Here is a 23,447-nt window from a genome sequence, read left to right as displayed (position 1 = left end):
TCAGGTTTTCTATTTCTTTCTGGTTTAGTTTTGGTAGTTTATACATCTCTAGAAATGTATCCATTTCTTCCAGGTTGTCTAATTTGTTGGCATATAGTTGCTCATAATATGTTTTTATATATGATTTTATTTATTTGGGTCCTTTCTCTTTTCTTTTTGATAAGTCTGGCTGGGAGTTTATCAATCTTATTAATTCTTCCAAAGACCAACTCCTAGTTTCGTTGATTTGTTCTATTGTTTTTTTGGTTTCTACTCTGATCTTTATTATTTCTCTTCTCATGCTGGGTTTAGGATTTTATTTATTTATTTATTTATTTCTCTAGCTCCTTTAGATGTAGGGTTAGGTTGTGTATTTTAGGCCTTTCATGTTTCTTGAGAAAGGCTTGTATTGCTATATACTTCCCTCTTAGGACTGCCTTTGTTGCATCCCAAAGATTTTGTTTGCATGTATTTTTTATTTTTCATTTTTTATTTGTTTGCATGTATTTTAAAAATATACTTTAATTTTCTGGTTGACCCATTCATTCTTTTTTAAAAAATTATTTATTTTTTTTTTCTTTTCAGTGTTCCAGAATTCATTGTTTATACACCACACCCAGTGCTCCATGCAATACGTGTCCTCCATAATACCCACCACCAGGCTCACCCAACCTCTAACCCCCCCCACCCCTCCAAAACCCTCAGTTTGTTTCTCAGAGTCCATAGTCTCTCATGGTTCATTTTCCCCTCCAGTATTCCCCAACTCACTTCTCTCCATCTTGGATAGGAGAACCATTCATTTTTCAGTAGGATGCTCTTTTGCCTCCATGTATTTGAGTTCTTTCCAAATTTCTTCTTGTGATTGAGTTAGAATTTTAAAGCATTGCAGTCTGAAAATATGCAGGGAATGATCCCAGTCTTTTGGTACCAGTTGAGACCTGATTTGTGACCCAGAGTGTGATCTATTCTGGAGAATGATCCATGTGCACTAGATTATAATTTTAGAAATTATAAATTCTGTTCCAGGAGAGATCCATTAAATGCAAACACACACAGAGACACATATACATATAATTACTTAAATGCTGGTGCTTGTCTAGATGTTGAAGATATTATAGGAATCAAACAGATAAAATATGTGCACACTTAAAGTTTACATTCCAGTGAGATTGGTTTATCTACTTTGGGAAGAGCGGGGAGTCTTTTTGACTTTGATTTTACTAATTTTTACTCTTCAGATTTATTGAGACAATTGACATAAAACATTGTATTAAGTTTAGGTATACAACATTTGATAAATGTATATATTGCAAAATGATTACCTCAATAAGGTTAGTTAACACATCTGTCACTTCAAATAATTGCAATATTTTGGTGTTATGAGAATATACAAGATCTAATCTCTTAGTAACTTCCAAATATATAGTACAGTATTATTAATAATAGTCACTAGGCTATATATTAGAGCCTCAGAACTCACTGGTCTTATAACTGGAGGTTTGTGTACTTTGACCAGGATCACCTTATTTCCCCCACCAGTCAGCCCTAACAACCTGTACTCTACTTTGTTTCTATGAATTCAGATTTTTGGGGCTAGTTTCAAATCTTTGTTTAAATTTAGTTAGTTAAAATACAGTGTAATTTTAGTTTCAGGTGTAGAATCTAGTGATTTATCATTTTCATATAATACCTGGTGCTCATCACAAGTGCCCTCCTTAATACTCATCACCTATTTAACACATCCGCCTTGCCCACCTCCGCTCCAGCAACCCTTAGTTTTTTCTCTACAGTTAAGAGTCACCTTTTTGAAAAATTTTTGCTTCTGCATATAAGTGAGATCACATAGTATTTGACTTTCTCTGTCTGATTTAATTCACTTAGCTTAGTGCCCTCAAGGTCCACCCATGTTGTCACAAATGACAGAATTTTGTTCTTTTTTATGGCTGAAAAATATTCATATATATACTATATATCTGTATCTATATATATTTCCTTATCCATTCATCCATTGAAAAATACTTAGATTTTTTCCATTTCTTGGCTATTATGAATGAACATAGGAGGACAGATCCCTCTTTGAGATAATGATTTCATATTCTTTGGATATGTACTCAGAAGTATATTGCTGGATCAAATAGTTTTATTTTTAATTTTTAAAGGAAGCTTCACAGTGTTTATCACAGTGGCTGACCAATTTACCTTCCCACCAATAGTGCATCAGGGTTACCTTTCCTCCATATCTTTCACAGGCATTTGTTAATCACTTGTCCTTCTGATAACAGCCATCCTAACTGGTGTGAGGTGGTATTTCATTGAGGTTCTGATTTGCATTTCCCCGATGATTGGTGTAGAGCACCTTTTCATGCACTTGTTGGCCACTTGGATGTCTTCTTTGGAAAAATATCTGTTCCAGTGTTCTGCCCATTTTTAAATTGATTTTTTTTTGTCATTGTGTTGTTTGAGTTCTTAATATATTTTGGAAATAAATCCATATAAATCATCAGATATTAATTTGGAAGTATTTTCACCTATTCTGTAGGTTGCCTTTTTATTTTCTTCATTGTTTCCTTTGCTGTGTGGAAACCTTTTAAGTTTGATGTAGTCTGTCTTGTGGATGTTTTTGTTGTTGTTGCTTGTGCTTTTGGTGCATATCCAAAAAATCATTGCCAAGACAAATGTTAAAGAGATCTTTCCATCTTACCCTACTGTTCTTCAAGGAGTTTTATTGTTTCAGGTATTACATTTATTTTCTTAATCCAATTCAAGTTAATTTTTTGAGTGGTGTAAGCTAGGGGTATAGTACCATTCTTTTGTATGTGGATATCCAGTTTTCTACCACCATTTATTAAAGAGACAACCCTTTCTGTATTGAGTTTCCTTTATTCCCTTGTCCAATACTTGTTGACTTTATTTTAGGGCTTACATCTGGGCTTTCTATGCTATTCTGTTGGCTTTGGTGTCTGTTTTAATGCCAGTATCTTACTTTTTTTATTACTATGGCTCTGTAATATGGTTTAAAATTAGGAAGTATGTTTTTACCTCAAACTTACCTTTTTCATTTTATTTTATTTTATTTCTTTTCAGTGTCCCAGAATTCATTGTTTATGCACCACACCCAGTGCTCCATACAATACAGGCACTCCATAATATCCACCACCAGGCTCACCCAACCCCTCCAAAACCCTCAGTTTGTTTCTCAGAGTCCAGTCTCTCATGGTTTGTCTCCCCCTCCCATTTCCTCCAACTCAAGCTTACTTTCTTATTTATTCTTTCTCAATATTAATTTTGCTCTTCAGGGTCTTTTGTGTTTCCATACAAATTTTAGGATTTTTTTCTATTTCTGTGACAAATGCCATTGGAATTTTAATAAGGACTGTGTTGAATATAGAGATGGCTTCAGGTAGCATAGACATTTTAACAATTTCATATTAACTCTTCTGATTCATGAATACGGGATATCTTTATATTTTTCATGTCTTTTTCATTTTTTTAAATCAATGCTTTACAGTTTTGGAGTATAAATCTTCACTTCCTTGGTTAAATTTATTCATAAGTATTTTCTTGCTTTTGAGGCTATTTTAAATATTTTTTTCAGGCAGTTCACTGTTAGTGTATAGAAACTCAACTTTTTGTGTATTGATTTTGTATCCTATAACTTTACTAATTTTTTTCTTATTAGTTCTAACAATTTTGGAGGGAGACTAGAATTTTCTCTATATAAGATCATATCATCTGCACATAGAAACATTTTTACTTCTTCCTTCTCAATCTGGATGCATTTTAATTCTTTTTGTTGCTAATTGCTCAGGCTAGGCTTCCAGTAATATGTTGAATGTGTACTGGTGACTGGGCAGGCACCCTTGTCTTCTTCCTAATCATAGAAATCTAGTCCTTCACCAGTGAGTATGATGTTAGCTGTGGGCTTGTCATATATGGTCTTTATTGTGTTGAGGTATGTTTCTTCTATACCTACTTTTTTTTTTTTTTTTTAGATTTTATTTATTTATTTGAGAGAGAGAGACAGTGAGAGAGAGCATGAGAGGGGAGAAGGTCAGAGAGCGAAGCAGACTCCCCATGGAGCTGGGAGCCTGATGTGGGACTGGATCCCGGGACTCCAGGATCACGCCCTGAGCTGAAGGCAGTCGTCCAACCAACTGTGCCACCCAGGCGTCCCTATACCTACTTTTTGAGAGACTTTTTTTTCCATGAAATGATGCTGAATTTTCTCAAATGTTTTACTGCATCTATAAATGATCATATGATTTGTCTTTTATTCGAGGTGTGTTACACCTATTTATTTGTGTATTTTGAAACATCATTGTTTCCCAAGGATAAATCCCACTTGATAACCATGTATAATCCTCTTAATATGGTTTTGAATTCAATATCTTAGTATTTTGTTGAGAATTTTGGCATCTATTTTTATCAGGAATATTGGCTCATAGTTTTCTTTTTCTTTCTTTCTTTTTTTTTTTCGTTGTGTCCTTATTTGTCTTTCAATCTCCTTGCTTATTATTGGTTTGTTTAGATTTTCTTTTTTCTTTCTTTCTTTTTTCTTTCGTTTCTCTCTTTTTAAAATTTTTTATTTTTATTTATTTTTTTTAATTTTTTTCCCAATTTATTTATTTTCAGAAATACAGTATTCATTATTTTCTCACCACACCCAGTGCTCCATGCAAGCCGTGCCCTCTACAATACCCACCACCTGGTACCCCAACCTCCCACCCCTCCGCCACTTCAAACCCCTCAGATTGTTTTTCAGAGTCCATAGTCTCTCATGGTTCACCACCCCCTCCAATTTACCCAAAAGCACATACCCTCCCCAATGTCCATAACCCTACTCCCTTCTCCCAACCCCCTCCCCCCAGCAACCCACAGTTTTTTTCATGAGATTAAGAGTCACTTAGGGTTTGTCTCCCTCCCTATCCCATCTTGTTTCATGGATTCTTCTCCTACCCACTTAAGCCCCCATGTTGCATCACCACTTCCTCATATCAGGGAGATCATATGACAGTTGTCTTTCTCCGCTTGACTTATTTCGCTAAGCATGATATGCTCTAGTTCCATCCATGTTGTCGCAAATGGCAAGATTTCATTTCTTTTGATGGCTGCATAGTATTCCATTGTGTATAAATACCACCTCTTCTTTATCCATTCAGATGTCCAATAAAATTTTTTATTTTTTAAATTTCTTTTCAGTGTACTAGAATTCATTGTTTATGCACCACACCCAGTGTTCTGTGCAATGCATGCCCTCCATAATACCCACCACCAGCCTGGCCCAATTTCCCACCCCCTACCCCTTCAAAACTCTCAGATTGTTTTTCAGAGTCCATAGTCTCTCATGGTTCATCTCCCCCTCCCATTTCCCTCAACTCCCTTCTCCTCTCCATCTCCCTGTCTCCTCTGTGTTACTTCTTATGCTCCACAAATAAGTTAAACCATATGATAAATGAGTCTCTCTGCTTGACTTATTTCACTTAGCATAATCTCTTCCAGTCCCGTCCATGTTGATACAAAAGTTGGGTATTCATCCTTTCTGATGGAGGCATAATATTCCATAGTGTATATGTACCACATCTTCCTTATCCATTTGTCCATTGAAGGGCATCTTGGTTCTTTCCACAGTTTGGTGACTGTGGCCATTGCTGCTATGACATTAGGGTACAGCCTTCTTTTCACTACATCTGTATCTTTGTGGTAAATACCCAGTAGTGCAATTACAGGGTCATAGCGAAGCTCTATTTTTAATTTCTTGAGGAATCTCTACACTGTTCTCCAAAGAGGCTGCACCAACTTGCATTCCCACCAACAGTGTAAGAGGGTTCCCCTTTCTCCATATCCTCTCCAACACACATTATTTTCTGTCTTGTTAATTTTGGCCATTCTAACTGGTGTAAGGTGGTATCTCAATGTGGTTTTGATTTGAATCTCCCTGATGGCTGATGATGATGAACATTTTTTTCATGAGTCTGTTGGCAATTTGTATGTCTTTATTGGAGAAGTGTCTGTTCATGTCTCCTGCCCATTTTTTGACCTGATTATCTGTTTTGATTGTGTTGAGTTTGAGAAGTTCTTTATAGATCCTGGATATCAGCCTTTTGTCTCTACGGTCATTTACAAATATCTTCTCCCATTCCGTGGGTTGCCTCTTTATTGTGTTGACTGTTTCCTTTGCTGTGCAGAAGTTTTTGATCTTGATCAAGTCTCCAAAACTCATTTTCGCTTTTGTTTCCTTTGCCTTTGGATACATGTCTTGAAAGAAGTTGCTGTGGCAGATGTCAAAGAGGTTACTGCCTATGTTCTCCTCTAGGATTCTGATGGATTCCTGTCTCATGTTGAGGTCTTTTATCCATTTTGAGTTTATCTTTGTGTATGGTGTAAGAGAATGGTCGAGTTTTGTTCTACATATAGCCGTCCAATTTTCCCAGCACCATTTATTGAAGAGACTGTCTTTTTTCCACTGTATATTTTTTCCTGCTTTGTTGAAGATTATTTGACCATAGAATTGAGGGTTCATATCTGGGCTCTCTACTCTGTTCCACTGGTCTATGTGTCTGTTTTTATGCCAGTACCATGCTTTCTTGGTGATCACAGCTTTGTAGTAATGCTTGAAATCAGGCAACGTGATGCCTCCAGTTTTGTTTTTCTTTTTCAACATTTCCTTAGCAATTCGGGGTCTCTTCTGATTCCATACAAATTTTAGGATTGTTTGCTCCAGCTCTTTGAAAAATACCGGTGGAATTTTGATCAGAATGGCACTAAAAGTACAGATTGCTCTAGGCAGTATAGACATTTTAACAATGTTTATTCTTCTGATACAAGAGCATGGAATGGTCTTCCATCTTTTTGTGTCTTCTTCGATTTCTTTCATGAGTATTCTGTAGTTTCTCGAGTACAGATCCTTTACCTCTTTGGTTAGGTTTATTCCCAGGTATCTTACGGTTCCTGGTGCTATAGTAAATGAAATCAATTATCTAATTTTCCTTTCTGTGTTTTAATTGTTAGTGTATAAGAAAGTAACTTATTCTGTACATTGACTTTGTATCCTGCCACATTACTAAATTGCTGTATGAGTTCTAGTAGTTTGGGGATGGAGTCTTTTGGGTTTTCCGTATAAAGTATCATGTCCTCTGTGAAGAGAGAGAGTTTGACTTCTTCATTGCCAAATTGGATACATTTTATTTTTCTTTGTTGTCTGATTGCTATTGCTAGGACTTCTAATATTATGTTGAACAAGAGTGGTGAGTGTGCGCATCCTTGCTGTGTCCTGATCTTAATGGGAAGGCTGCAAGCTTTTTCCCATTGAGGATGATATTTGCCATGGGTTTTTTATAGATAGATTTTATGAAGTTCAGGAATGTTCCCTCTATCCCTGTACTTTGAAGCATTTTAATCAGGAATGGATGCTGTATTTTTGTCAAATGCTTTTTCTGCATCAATTGAGAATACTATGTGGTTCTTCTCTCTTCTCTTATTGATTTGTTCTATCACATTAATTGATTTGTGAATGTTGAACCATCCTTGCAACCCAGGGATGAATCCCACCTGGTCATAGTGGATAATCTTTTTAATGTGCTGTTGGATCCTATTTGCTAGGATCTTGTTGAAAATCTTAGCATCCATATACATCAGGGATATTGGTCTGAAATTCTCCTTTTTGGTGGGGTCTTTGCCTGGTTTGGAGCATTCTTTTATTGGGGTATCACTTTCCAATGAGTCGCTTCTGGTGGCTCCTTCCCCCTTTTGTTTATCTTCTGGTGTCAGTCCAATGTTCCCACTCCTCTTTACCTGCCCACTGGTGTCTTCTGCCCTTGTAGAGAGCAGAATTAGATAATTCTAATCTCAGGCTGATTTTATGGGTGATCAGAGTTCTTTGGTAGGTAATCAGCTCACTTTAGGGGACAGGTTGAAACGGTGCATCCTCCTACTTCTGTGCCATCTTGTCTCCCCCCTCTTTCTTTCTTTTTTTTCATGAGTTGGTCTGGATGGAGTGTATGTTTGTGGGACTTTACCAATTTCTTCTAGGTTTTCCAATTTATTGTATAATTGTTCATAGTAGTTTCATGATTTTTTGTATTTCTGTGGTTTCAGCTGTAATGTCTCCTTCATTTATGTATTTTTTTATTTGAGCCCTCTCTTTTTTCTTGGTTAATCTAGCCAAACATTTGTCAGTTTTATTTATCTTTTCAAAAAACCAATTTTTTGTTTCAAGATCTTCATTTATCTTTTCTATTGTTTTTATTTTCTATTTCATCTGTTTCTCTTCTGATCTTTGTTATCTCCTTTCTAATAATTTTGGGGTTAGTTCTTATTTTTGTAGTTTCTTGAGGTATAAAGTTGGGTTGTTTATTTAAAGTCTTTCTTTTTTAAAAATGTGGACTTTTTTTACTACACATATGCCTCTTAGAAATGCTTTTGCTGCATCCCCTAGACTTTGGTATGTTCTGTTTCCAGCTTCATTTGTCTCAAGATTTATTTTGATTTTCCTTTTGATTTTTCCTTTCACTCACTGGTTGTTAAGGAATGTGTTATTTAATTTCAAAGTACTGTTAATTCTCCAGTTCTCCTCCTATTGTTGACTATTGTTAATCTTACAGCTTCCCTCCTGTTGTTGACTTAAATATAAAGAGAATTTAAGGGCTCTTTTTTCAGTTTGCCCCATCTTTTTGGAGAAGAGTTCTATTAGTTTATACTCTCATCAGTGGCACATAAGTGTCTTAGGCTCATTACACTTTTGTCATTAAAGCAGAGTTAATAATTTAAAAAATGCACACTTTAAACTATTATATAAGCCTGAAACATAAACACACACTTATTCTCCAATTTGAAAATGTAAGGTTAGGGGTGTGTGTGTGTGTGTGTGTGTGAAGCCCAATGTAAGTTGAGAGCATGATACACATTAGTTTGCATGTTTATATCTGCATTCCATCTGATTGGCACCCCTTTTTACTCTCAAAAGTATCATGGTTGAATAATTATAGGTAACTGTACCTCTAATGCATGCTTGATAATTTTGTTTCAGTTATAATTAAGTGAGAAGTAGGAATTTAAGGAGAACTATTTTTTTTTATTTTGAAATTTACAGCATGTGTTGGAGAGGATGTGGAGAAAGGGGAACCCTCTTACACTGTTGGTGGGAATGCAAGTTGGTGCAGCCTCTTTGGAGAACAGTGTGGAGATTCCTCAAGAAATTAAAAATAGAGCTTCCCTATGACCCTGCAATTGCACTCCTGGGTATTTACCCCAAAGATACAGATGTCGTGAAAAGAAGGGCCATCTGTACCCCAATGTTTATAGCAGCAATGGCCACAGTCGCCAAACTATGGAAAGAACCAAGATGCCTTTCAACGGATGAATGGATAAGGAAGATGTGGTCCATATACACTATGGAGTATTATGCCTCCATCAGAAAGGATGAATACCCAACTTTTGTAGCAACATGGACGGGACTGGAAGAGATTATGCTGAGTGAAATAAGTCAAGCAGAGAGAGTCAATTATCATATGGTTTCACTTATTTGTGGAGCATAACAAATAGCATGGAGGACAAGGGGCATTAGAGAGGAGTAGGGAATTTGGGTAAATTGGAAGGGGAGGTGAACCATGAGAGACTATGGACTCTGAAAAACAGTCTGAGGGGTTTGAAGTGGCGGGGGGGTGGGAGGTTGGGGTACCAGGTGGTGGGTATTATAGAGGGCACGGCTTGCATGGAGCACTGGGTGTGGTGAAAAAATAATGAATACTGTTTTTCTGAAAATAAATAAATTGGAAAAAAAAGAAATTTAGCTATAATCTTCTCAGGACTTTGAAGAAAAAAATTTCTGCAATTTTCACTGTTTCTTTATTAAATAGTTTGTATGGTAGGCCAAACAGGGTAATGCCCCTTTTTCCTTGTGTTTCAACTTTGAAAAAAGTTTTTGTACTGGTTATTCTCCATTTTTTTTTTTTTTTTGAATAACAAAACACATAACCATTTCAAGACTTAACCTCTTCTTTGGATTTTTTTCTGGTATTCTAACCTATCTGTGTAGGTACTAATAGAATTCTTCTCTTAGATTATTGTTAGTAATTGATCTACATATTATAAGCCCTATTTCTAATGAATATCTGATGGTGATTAGCTGCAATTATTTTATTTGTCTGGTTGTCTGCTACCAGATCTTAATAAAGGAAATGAAAAACAGTTTATTATTTAAAGAGTATAGCACTGAATATATATTGGCCACTTTGTCTTCTGCTGCATCTTTACCGTATCATAGCTACACTTCTCTGAAATCAAGAAGCCATGGGCTTTGCTCATCTATTTTATGAGAGTGCTTTGAAGGACCTCTTTGGCTTTAGATTAGAAAATAATATGCTCTAGAATGGATGTTGTCTTATTCAGTCCTGTTTAAAGTGTACTTCAGTTTCTGAATTAGGAAAGATTAGGGAAAAAAGATGTAAAGGAAGAAGAGGACTCTGGATTTCTTGGAATTACACATTCATAGTGGGAATATGGCTGCTCACTTTATGGCATCCTCTAACTCTAATTTGATACGTAGAGGGATGACTAGAACTTTTATCAATCTTCAGCAAATCAGGGCTATTTTGTATTGTAAATTGCTGAATTTCTTAACTCAGAGTTCAGCAGTAGAACCAAAATGAATTTTGAGTGTTGCAATAAAGAGTGATCTGATGCTTTACTCTAGAGACCACAAAACATGTTTCAAATACTTGACCTCACTACTGGAAGAATATCAGTAGGCTTCTAGTAAACAAAAGATACCTACTTCATTTTGTAAGTTAAAACTATACATCCTCCATGAATGATCTGTTTCTTTAAAAGGTCTGGGAGAGAAGGTCCAGTGCATGTTTGAAGGCAACTTCTTTTATTCCTTACTATGGTGGGTGATAGCCATTAACAGATTTGAAGTAGAATAGAAATACTTTGGTGGCTAAATGGAGGCCAGATTTAGGCCTGTGCAGAATGATTAGAGAAAGAGTGACCAATCAGAAGCTTCTTGTAATATGTCAGACAGAAGATGATGAGGACCTAAAATATTTCATTGGAATATTGATAGAGAAGAGAGAATGGATTTGAAGAATTTCTAGGAGATAATTGGCAGGTCTTCATCATTTATTGGTGAAGGTGTATTAAGGGAAAAGGTTATCCTTAGGTTTCCAGTTTGGATGATTAAGTTGTTGATGGGGTCACTGACTAAGGTAGGAAATACAGAAGATTTAGGAGGAGTAGATTGGAAGCTAAGAATATGTGGAAAATTGTAAGCTCAAGTTTGTATATATTGAGTTTGAAGTGTGTGTGAGTTAAATTATACATATGAGCTGATTTTGAGGGAGAAATGAGTGATTGAGATGTTGATTTGGTATTTATCACTTCATGGATTATTAAAATAAACTTCTCGGGGAGCCAGTGAAGAGTGAGAAAGTTATTCACCTTAGCACAGAACCCTGTGCATGAAGAGGACAACTGAGAATGAAGTAGGAAACTGAGAAGGAAGTTAGTGAAGTGTGAGATTGTGAAGTTTCAAAAGATGCCTGCACGTTCAAATGAAGTAGAGAAGCAAAATGAAATAAGGACTGAAAATGCTTCTGTTGGGTTTTGGCAATTAGAGTTTGTTTTGATGCTATCGGTGTGATTTGATCCAGTGGATATTAGAATTAGCCAGGAACTTTAAGATTATAAAGATTTACCCCTTGTTTTTAAATATAAGAATGTTCTAGAAATAAGAGAATTGAGAATTTTTATGTAGGTTATGACTGAAAAATATTGCCTGCCCATAGTAGGTGCTTAATAACAAGTAGTTAAATGAATGATTGAACTCTCTCTTGCTAGAACCAGAACTAGAATCATACATCTAGATTTAGGTTTGAAGTTAGATTATTGAGACATTCTTGGTTTTGGAGTTAGGCCTATATTGCTATGATCTTCCTTCTTAGAGTCACATTTGCTGAAAACCCAAAATTTTGACAGGTAGTATTTATGCTTTCATTTGTTTCCAGTTATTTCCTTCTTTGGTTTCTTTGATTATACATTGGTTAATGCATTGCTTCAGTAGCATGTTGTTTAATCATCACAGTTTTGTGGATTTTCCAGTTATCTTCTTGTAATTGATTCTTAGTTGAATCATTGGTATGAGTCAGGGATTAAAGTTCCTTACTATTATTGTAGTCTGTCAGTTTCTCCCTGTAGATCTGTTAATATTAGCCTTATATGTATTTTTATATATTGGTGCTCCAGTGAGTTCAATGTATTGCCTATATTTTGTGCTTTCTGTAAAATAAGACACACAATATTTATTCCTTTATATTGGGCTTGTTTGACTTACATTTTCTGAGAATCACCTATTTGTAAAAGGAAAAATGGTCTTTATTTCTTATTGTTACAAGAGTGGATTCTTGAAAATTTGTTGTTTGTAAGTACTAAAGAAAAGATTCTCAATATTGGAAAGAGCACTGGGCTAAGATCTGAGGTCCTAGGTTCAATTTCCGTCTGTGGTACATATTGTGTAGGCTGTGGGGATCTAATTAACTTTTTAAAGAATATTTCTTGAGCAGTTACTACGTTCTAGGTGTTGCTCTAAGTGCAGTTATATAGGTATATACAGAATAGACAAAAATTCATGCCTTCAAGAGCATAAATTATAAGGTAAAAAAGTATGCAAAAGTATATTGAAAATATACTTTTATACATCATAAATATGTGATGACATCATCATACAAAGTAGTCACTAATGCTCAAATCTTATGTATTTATAATGCATTATTATAATGTGTTATTTTATTTTACCTCAAGTCCCTGAGATTTAGAGTGGAATGGGAATTTTTTTTTTTTGTAACAGGATAATTTATCATCCTGGAATCAGTTCTATCAGGTGTCATTTTTTTGGGGTTGTCTCAGGTGCTTACCAATTAGAATGGAAATGCATTAAGGATTTTCCAGGGAAATGCCAGCAATTGCCAAGCAGCTTATAGATAATCAAAGGTTATTGGCATTCTAACTTTTGACTAATTAAAAACATTTAACTAAAAGATATCACAAAATATATTATTAGGAGATTTCAGTGTATAGTTTTTTTTTTTTTTTTTTTTCTTTTTTTTTTCCCAATTTATTTATTTTCAGAAAAACAGTATTCATTATTTTTTCACCACACCCAGTGCTCCATGCAAGCTGTGCCCTCTATAATACCCACCACCTGGTACCCCAACCTCCCACCCCCCCGCCACTTCAAACCCCTCAGACTGTTTTTCAGAGTCCATAGTCTCTCATGGTTCACCTCCCCTTCCAATTTACCCAAATTCCCTACTACTCTCTAACGCCCCTTGTCCTCCATGCTATTGGTTATGCTCCACAAATGAGTGAAACCATATGATAATTGACTCTCTCTGCTTGACTGATTTCACTCAGCATAATCTCTTCCAGTCCCGTCCATGTTGCTACAAAAGTTGGATATTCGTCCTTTCTGATGGAGGCATAATACTCCATAGTGTATATGGACCACATCTTCCTTATCCATTCATCCGTTGAAGGGCATCTTGGTTCTTTCCATAGTTTGGCGACTGTGGCCATTGCTGCTATAAACATTGGGGTACAGATGGCCCTTCTTTTCACAACATCTGTATCTTTGGGGTAAATACCCAGGAGTGCAATTGCAGGGTCGTAGGGAAGCTCTATTTTTAATTTCTTGAGGAATCTCCACACTGTTCTCCAAAGAGGCTGCACCAACTTGCATTCCCACCAACAGTGGAAGAGGGTTCCCCTTTCTCCACATCCTCTCCAACACATGTTGTTTCCTGTTTTGTTAATTTTGGCCATTCTAACTGGTGTAAGGTGATATCTCAATGTGGTTTTAATTTGAATCTCCCTGAGGGCTAATGATGATGAGCATTTTTTCATGTGTCTGATAGCCATTTGTATGTCTTGATTGGAGAAGTGTCTGTTCATATCTTCTGCCCATTTTTTGATGTGTTTGTCTGTTTCGTGTGGGTTGAGTTTGAGGAGTTCATTATAGATCCTGGATATCAACCTTTTGTCTGTACTGTCATTTGCAAATATCTTCTCCCATTCCGTGGGTTGCCTCTTTGTTTTTTTGACTGTTTCCTTTGCTGTGCAGAAGCTTTTGATTTTGATGAAGTCCCAGAAGTCTATTTTCGCTTTTGTTTCCTTTGCCTTTGGAGACGTATCTTGAAAGAAGTTGCTGTGGCTGATATCGAAGAGATTACTGCCTATGTTCTCCTCTAAGATTCTGATAGATTCCTGTCTCACGTTGAGGTCTTTTATCCATTTTGAGTTGATCTTTGTGTACGGTGTAAGAGAATGGTCGAGTTTCATTCTTCTACATATAGCTGTCCAGTTTTCCCAGCACCATTTATTGAAGAGACTGTCTTTTTTCCACTGTATATTTTTTCCTGTTTTGTCGAAGATTAATTGACCATAGAGTTGAGGGTCCATATCAGGGCTCTCTACTCTGTTCCACTGGTCTATGTGTCTGTTTTTATGCCAGTACCATGCTGTCTTGGTGATCACAGCTTTGTAATAAAGCTTGAAATCAGGTAAGGTGATGCCGCCAGCTTTATTTTTGTTTTTCAACGTTTCCTTAGCGATTCGGGGTCTCTTCTGATTCCATACAAATTTTTGGATTATTTGCTCCAGCTCTTTGAAGAATGCCGGTGGAATTTTGATCGGAATGGCATTAAAAGTATAGATTGCTCTAGGCAGTATAGACATTTTAACGATGTTTATTCTTCCGATCCAAGAGCATGGAATGGTCTTCCATCTTTTTGTGTCTTCTTCAATTTCTTTCATGAGTGTTCTATAGTTCCTCAAGTATAGATCCTTTACCTCTTTAGTTAGGTTTATTCCCAGGTATCTTATGGTTCTTGGTGCTATAGTAAATGGAATCGATTCTCTAATTTCCCTTTCTGTATTTTCCTTGTTAGTGTATAAGAAAGCCACTGATTTCTGCACATTGACTTTGTATCCTGCCACGCTGCTGAATTGCTGTATGAGTTCTAGTAGTTTGGGGGTGGAGTCTTTTGGGTTTTCCATATAAAGAATCATGTCATCTGCGAAGAGAGAGAGTTTGACTTCTTCATTACCAATTTGGATACCTTTTATTTCTCTCTGTTGTCTGATTGCTGTTGCTAGGACTTCTAATACTATGTTGAACAAGAGTGGTGAAAGTGGGCATCCTTGTCTTGTTCCTGATCTCAACGGGAAGGCTGCAAGCTTTTTCCCATTGAGGATGATATTTGCTGTGGGTCTTTCATAGATAGATTTGATGAGGTTCAGGAATGTTCCCTCTATCCCTATACTTTGAAGCGTTTTAATCAGGAACGGATGTTTGATTTTGTCAAATGCTTTTTCTGCATCAATTGAGAGGACCATGTGGTTCTTCTCTCTTCTCATATTAATTTGTTGTATCACATTAATTGATTTACGAATGTTGAACCATCCTTGTAGCCCAGGGATGAATCCCACCTGATCATGGTGGATAATCTTTTTAATGTGTTGTTGGATCCTGTTGGCTAGGATCTTGTTGAGAATCTTAGCATCCATATTCATCAGTGATATTGGTCTGAAATTCTCCTTTTTGGTATGGTCCTTGCCTGGTTTGGGGATCAGGGTAATGCTGGCTTCATAGAAAGAGTCTGGAAGTTTTCCTTCTGCTTCAATTTTTTGAAACAGCTTCAGGAGAATAGGTGTTATTTCTTCTTGGAAGGTTTGGTAGAATTCCCCAGGGAATCCGTCAGGTCCTGGGCTCTTGTTTTTTGGGAGATTTTTGATCACTGCTTCAATCTCGTTATTAGATATCGGTCTATTCAGGTTGTCGATTTCTTCCTGGTTCAATTTTGGTAGTTTATATTTTTCCAGGAATGCATCCATTTCATCAAGGTTGCTAAGCTTATTGGCATATAACTGTTCGTAGTAACTTCTGATGATTGTTTCTACTTCCTTGGTGTTAGTTGTGATCTCTCCCCTTTCATTCATAATTTTATGAATTTGGGATTTCTCTCTTTTCTTTTGGATTAGTGTAGCCAGTGGCTTATCGATCTTATTGATTCTTTCAAAAAACCAGCTTCTAGTTTCATTGATACGTTCTACTGTATCTCTGGTTTCTCCCTCATTGATCTCAGCTCTAATCTTGATGATTTCCCTTCTTATGTGTGGAGTTGGTTTGATTTGTTGTTGATCCTCCAGTTCTTTAAGGTGTAGAGACAGCTGGTGTGTTCTGGATTTTTCAATTTTTTTGAGCAAGGCTTGGATGGCTATATATTTTCCCCTTAGGACCGCCTTTGCTGTATCCCATAGGTTTTGGACCGAAGTGTCTTCATTCTCATTGGTTTCCATGAATTGTTTCAGTTCTTCTTTGATCTCCTGGTTGATCCAAGCATTCTTAAGCAAGGTGGTCTTTAGCTTCCAGGTGTTTGAGTTCCTTCGGAACTTTTCCTTGTGATTGAGCTCCAGTTTCAAAGCATTGTGATCTGAGAATATGCAGGGAATAATCTCAGTCTTTTGGTATCGGCTGAGTCCTGATTTGTGACCCAGTATGTGGTCTATTCTGGAGAAGGTTCCGTGTGCACTTGAGAAGAATGAGTATTCTGCTGTTTTAGGGTGGAATGTTCTGTATATATCTATGAGGTCCATCTGGTCCAATGTGTCGTTCAATGCTCTTGTTTCTTTATTGATTTTCTGCTTCGATGATCTGTCTAATTCTGAAAGAGGCGTGTTAAGATCACCTACGATTAGTGTATTCATATCAATATGACTCTTTATCTTGATTAACAGTTTTCTTAAGTAATTGGCTGCTCCCATATTGGGAGCATAGATATTTACAATTGTTAGATCATCTTGGTGGATAGTCCCTTTAAGGATTATGTAGTGTCCTTCTGTATCTCTGACTACAGTCTTTAGTTTGAAGTCTAATTTATCTGATATGAGAATCGCTACCCCAGCCTTCTTTTGAGTCCCATTGGCATGAAAGATGCTTCTCCACCCCTTCACTTTCAGTCTGCGTGTATCTTTAGGTTCAAAATGGGTCTCTTGTAGACAGCATATGGATGGGTCCTGTCGTTTTATCCAATCTGCAACCCTGTGCCGTTTTATGGGTGCATTGAGGCCATTCACATTGAGAGTGATTATTGATAGATACGTTTTTATTGACATCGAGTTACCTTTGAAGTCTTTCTTTCTGTAGACTGTCTCTATATTTCTGTTCAATGCTATTCTTGGGATTTTTCCTCTTTTATAGAACCCCCCTTAATATTTCCTGCAGTATCGGCTTGGTGGTTGCATAGTCTTTTAAGTCTTGCCGGTCTTGGAAACTCTTTATCTCTCCATCCATTTTGAATGTCAGTCTTGCTGGATAAAGTATTCTTGGCTGCATGTTCTTCTCATTTAGTGCCCTGAATATATCTTGCCAGCCTCTTCTGGCTTGCCAGGTCTCTGTGGACAGGTCTGCCGTTATTCTGATGGGCTTCCCTCTGTAAGTAAGGAGCCTCTTTGCCCTGGCAGCTTTCAAGAGATTATACCTACAATTATAATTTCTCAATTTGACTATCAGGTGTCGTGATGTTTTTTTGGAGTGTATAATCTTGGGTGGAGACCGTTCAGCGTCTAGTACATGAACGCTGGTTTCATTCGCGAGATTCGGAAAGTTTTCATGAAGGACTTGTTCCACGACATCTTCTAGACTTCTTTCTTTCTCCTCCCCTTCAGGAATTCCAATAATTCTGACGTTGGAACGCTTCATGGCATCACTTATTTCCCTAATTCTGCTTTCGTGGGATCTAAGTTGTTTGTTCCAGGCTTCCTCCTGATCCTTTCTCTCTATCTGTTTGTCTTCCAGATCACTAATTCTATCTTCTGTCTCAGTTACCCTAGCTTTGAGAGAGTTTAGATTGGATTGGAACTCATTGAGAGCATTGTGGACCTCCTCCCTGGTAGCTTTAAGCTCCGCCCTAACATTGTGAACATCCTGTCTGGTCGCTTTCAGTTCGGCTCTAATCAATTCTGTTTGGTCATCCATGGCTTTCTCCAACCTAGCTATTGCCTGGATAATTGTTAGCCTGAATTCTCTTTCCGACATATTGTCTATGTTGATAGTCGTTAGCTCTGTTGTGGAAGGTCCATCCTCTGTATTTTTCTTCTGTTGGGCATTCCTCCTCCTAGTCATTTTGGTGGGAGAAGACTGAACAGATGTAGCTGGATGTATCAACTCTGGTGCAGTCAAGGTGCACCCTGGAACACTTCCTGATCTCCATCTCAGAAGCCTCAGTCTGGGTGCAGAAGCTGAATAAATTCCCCCTTGGATGCTGGCAGTGCAGGTTCCAAGTTAAAGACCCTGGGGGCGCAGGATCTTTTGCTCATCCCCAAAGCCAAGGCAGTGGCGGCTGTCTGGGAGCTCCTGACCGCCAGAGAGGTTCCAAGCAGCGATCGCACACTGAGATTTTGCCGCTGGCCGGGGCTGGGAGTGCCCGGCTTGCGCGCACCTCTTTTCAGAGGCGGCTGTGGGTCGGGCGCGCGTCTGGGGCACTGAGAACGGGGCGCTGGTCCATAAGCCGCAGGCTGGGCTTTTGCGCGCCTCTGTCCGGGGAAGAGTTTCGCGGGCGCGAGGCTTAGACTTTGAAACAATGGCCTGGGTCAAGAAGCGCCCCAGGGCCTTAGAAACCCAGGAGAGCTGGAGCGACGTGCACGCGCATCTCAAGCTTTGTGGTAGGGCTAGCGCGCGTTCTGCAGACCGGCTCCCATCCCCTCACAGGAGCCGGAACCCCGCGCTCTGGGGCACGCTGGCGGCTTAGGGACCAGGAGCCGGTTTCTCCGCCGCACTCTCTCTGCCTCCGCGCCGGAGAGGCCGTCTGGGACCGGGGACTCAAGCCCCTGTCCCTAGCCGCCCCGATTCCCACAGTTTGCCCCCGCGATCCTTTGCTCTTTTGGAGTGCTTTCAACCAGTCTCCGAGTTAATGCTGGTCCCCAGACGCAGGGCACTCTCGCTCGTATCGGGGTATTACTTTTGCACCGGTCGCCTCTGGTGGCTCCCTCCCCCTTTTGTTTATCTTCCGATATCAGTCCGCTGTTCCCATTCCGCTTTACCTGCTCACTGGCGTCTTCTGCCCCTGTAGAGATCCAGACGTGTATAATTCTGATCTCAGGCTGATTTCATGGGTGATCAGAGTTCTTTGGTAGGTAATCAGCTCACTTTGGGGTACCAGCTGAAAAGACGCCTCTTCCTAGTACCCCGCCATCTTGTCCCCCAAAAAACTCAGTGTATAGTTGAATAAGAAAAAATACTTTAAAAGCATGAATTACTTTCTAATACCCTAAAATGTTTTCCAGGTCTCTTTGATGTTATTTTCAACAGAGGAAATATATGCATTTTCCAAAGTCATGAAATAAGACATCTTTCTCTTGCTATTGACAATAGCAATGTCACTGGAATGGTATGTAGGAATTTTCCTTTTTGTCATATAGCAATAGTATTGTATCTATATATATTTTTATAGGATCAAATTGTATTTTCTTTGGCTTTTACTTTAACCATTTTCATTATTCTGCTTTGTCTTACTAAGCTTTGAGATTCTGATGCATAAATGGTCCTATATATCAGCAATTAAAATTTAGACAAGAAAAAGTAGACTGCTTTTCTGATAACATTCAAAATATTAAATAGGCCTCCAAAAGGAGATGATCTGATTTCTCAAAGGCCCCTTTAGGGGACATGTTATTAGGGAAAAAATAATAATAATTTCACTTAAGTATACTTTGTATTCCGTGGTTTAGGTTTGAAAAAATAGTTTTTAATATATAAAGCTGTTTTAAAAAATATATGCATGCTTTTGATTTTGAAAAATTAGACTGCATAGGATAACTGTCACATACCGTTCCAAATGCTTAATATGTGTTATAACATCTAGTCTTTATATATATCCTCTGAGAGAACCCATTATTATCCTTATTTAGCAGAAGAGGAACCTGACAGGTAGATGGATTGAGTTACCCAGTCACATAGGTTGGAAATGTGAAAGCAGGTATCGAACACAAGCGTTCTGATTCTAGCACTCATGCTACAGCTTCCTCATATAATGTTACATAATATTACCTGATTATTTTTTAAGATTTTATTTATTTATTTTAAAGGGGGGGTGGAGCATGAGTGGAGGGAGGAGTAGAGGGAGGGGGACAAGCAGACTCTACACTGAGTGCAGAGCCCCTGGCAGGGCCCAATCCCCCAATCATAAGATCACGACCTGAACCGAAATCAAGAGTCGGCTGCTCAACAGGTGAGACACTCAGGTGTCCCAATATTATGTGATTTTTGACTCATAGCATTTTATTTAACTTAAGGAAAATTAATAATTATTGAAAAAAAGCTTATGTAATTTATAGGCCTGAGATTCAGGCTAAGTGATAATAATTTTCTTCAAAAAGTCTTTTTTCCTGTGCTCTGGACTTAGCAAGTCATCCTGTGTTGTACTTTGTAGCATATTCTACTTAGTTAGTACAGGTCCTAGTCATAGTAAGTGCTTATAAATATGAATGTAGTGGATATGGAATCTACTCAATTAAGTCAAGGGTTTGAGAAATGTCCTATTACTTTATTTTTCTAAAATCAAGTTAAATCTATTTCCAAGCTCCTATCCTACTAGGTTGAGAGCTTCCATCTTAGTTTTTGTGAGACTCATTTTGTTACACATAAGATTTCTTCTGGTATGGGGCCCTCAGCATATCAGTAACTGCTCTCCTAGCTTCAGTCCACACCAGTCACTGCTAATACACTCATCAAACATCAGATGGCTTCTTTTTTTTTTTATTATTATTTTTTTAAAGATTTTATTTATTTATTTGACAGACAGAGATCACAAGTAGGCAGAGAAAGAGGAGGAAACAGGCTCCCTGTTGAGCAGAGAGCCCGATGTGGGGCTTGATCCCAGGACCCTGGGATCAGGACCTGAGCTGATGGCAGAGGCTTTAACTCACTGAGTTGCCCAGGTGCCCTAGAAGACTTTTCTTTTATTAACAGATTTTATTTTATTTATTTGACAAAGACAGTGAGAGAGAAAACACAAGCAGGGGGAGTGGGAGAGGGAGAAGTGGCCTTCAATCCCAGCACCCTGGGATCATGACTTGAGCCAAAGTCAGACGATAATGACTGAGCCATCCAGGCGCCTGCCTCTCAGATGGCTTCTTTAAAGATGAATAGTCCTGTTGCTTCCCTGCCATTCTTATACAAGAGCATTTGGCTGAGTTTGGTAGCCTTAGTGTCATGGGTCAAGCCATTCAAGACCATCAATGAGCCCTTCCTTTTCAGGCTCAAATATCTCTCCAAGGTAATGAGGGGAACATGGGGGATAAAATCTCAAATCGTACCTTGAACCAGAAATGGGTTGTAGCATAACCTCCTTGATTTGTTTAGATTTTTGGAAGTAAAACTTAGTAACGCACGTCTGTTAATTTCAGATTTTCCAAAATAGTCTTGGGTTAGGAAGATACAAATGAAGAAATGAAAAATAAACAACAATAAACATACATATTAATAATTCATTAAAATATCCTGCCACTGAAGTTTTTTTGTTGTTACCCAATATTCTACCATGGGTTCTGAGAAATCAAGAGAAGAAAGTTCTTGGAATAAAACACTGAAAGTCAGGGTGGAGAATCAAAACAATTAAATTACAAAAGCATGTGACAGGTAATACAAGGATTCTATAGAGTGGAGTAGACCTGTATATACCTATAATATCCAAAAATTTTAAATTTAATTATTTTTCTCTTGCTAATTCAGGAGTTTTGTTTTTTTTTTTCATCCTCTTAGGCTACTGGTGGAGCCTGTACTGAGCTGCGGGTGCTTTATCAGCACGACCGTTGTGCACTTCTTGAGTCAGTGCTGGTTCCTGGTCATGTAGTTACTGTTGATCATCATGGCAAAATAGCTGATGAATCATCAGCAGGCTACGCAGACCTTTCAAAAGAATTTGTGGTTTTTGTCAAGGTAAAATGGTGGAAAGGCATTAAAGTGTGTATTGCTAAATACCCACTTTCTTTTGCTTTTTTGAGACAAATTCGTGAGTTGAGTCATTAAGGAGTAACCAGATTTCTTCCCACTAGGTGGCATTGATGCCTATTGCCATTCTATTTACCCAAACTTTGAAAAGCAATAGAGATTTTACTTAGTTTTAGCAGTACTGAAACTGGTGGGAGTAACATCCTACATCCAATTGAATTTGGAGGTTAAAACTATAAATGGTATAAATGTGAGAATTCTTAATAAAAATTTATGGACTCTTACATAGGCAATCAAATGTATATATTTAACTTTTCTAACAATTAGAATATTTACAATCTTTGAGTGTTGTATATGTGTGATTTTATACTTCCTTCTTTATAGTATGTGTTTGTGTGAATTTATCTTAAAAATATTGTTACCATAATAATAAGTATAATTTATGAGATTGCCTATTTTGTGCCCAGCACTTTACTGAGAGTTTACTGCATACAAAAACTATTTGATCATACTAAAAGTATTGACAGATATTTTCTGTATTTTAAACATGAAGAAAAGATTTTCAGAGAAGTTAAAAATCTGACTGGTATAGCATAACTGGTAAATGGTAGATCATGATTCAAATCAAAGTCAGTTTGTCTTCAAAACTTTTTATACTTACTATATAATAAACACTTCATTACATTATTATTTTTTCTCAAAACAACATTATTTTTAAGGGTTGCATAATACCCAAACATAAGGTATATGATTATGTATACGTGTTTATTTATTTATTTAAGTACTTAATCACTGGATGTTTAATCTTAATCTCTTCATTTTGCCACTGTTGAATTTAAGGGTCAGAATATGAAGCCTTTGAAACTATGGGAACATATTGCTGACTTTCTTTCCTGAAATGCACTGATTTTAATCTCGTGGAAGTTAAAACAACTGAGAAGTTAGAGGGGGCAGTTTACATGACTACCCTCACTTCTGACACCAACTTCAGAGTTCCAGAGTCCTTGAGACAACAATTAAATTTTGATAATTTAATAGAAAAACTCAGAACTCACTGGAAGTTGTCATACTCATGGTTATGGTTTATCAAAGAGAAAGAATACAGGTTAAAATCAGCTAAGGGAAGAGACAAATAGGGCAGAATCCCAGAAAAATACCAAATGGTGCAACTTCTAGTTGTCCTTTCCCCATAGAGTCAGGATTAGCTTTAGTTTCTCAGCATAGATATATGACAATATGCATGAAGTTTTGTTAACCAGGAAGTTCACCTGAGCCTTGGTGCCCCATCTTTACTGGGGTTCAATCATATAAGGAGTCCATATGGCTGATCTCAGTGTCTAGCCTCTCAGGAGGTCAGGGGACACCTTGTGACTCAAAGCTGCCACCCTAAATCACATTTTTACTATGTGGCTGGCCCAAGGCCATCAAGCAAACAAAAACTCCTCTATCAAATCTGACAATCCTAAGG

At 37.6% G+C, this 23,447-nt stretch overlaps 1 protein-coding gene across 1 annotated transcript in view; it reads left to right on the top strand.

Annotated features, from left to right (window-relative positions):
• LOC122905350 (lipoxygenase homology domain-containing protein 1-like) overlaps positions 1-23,447 on the top strand; it is a 299,796-nt gene that overhangs the window by 95,391 nt on the left and 180,958 nt on the right. Inside the window, 2 exon segments of the mRNA XM_044246984.1 lie at positions 19,315-19,418; positions 21,791-21,967. Of these exon segments, the coding sequence (XP_044102919.1) occupies positions 19,315-19,418; positions 21,791-21,967 (281 nt within the window).

The sequence above is a fragment of the Neovison vison genome, chromosome 4, assembly GCF_020171115.1.
Source record: "Neovison vison isolate M4711 chromosome 4, ASM_NN_V1, whole genome shotgun sequence".
Classification (NCBI taxonomy): Eukaryota; Metazoa; Chordata; class Mammalia; order Carnivora; family Mustelidae; genus Neogale; species Neogale vison.
The sequence above is the reverse complement of the archived record's forward strand: the minus strand, read 5'-3'. Positions and strand labels throughout refer to the sequence as shown.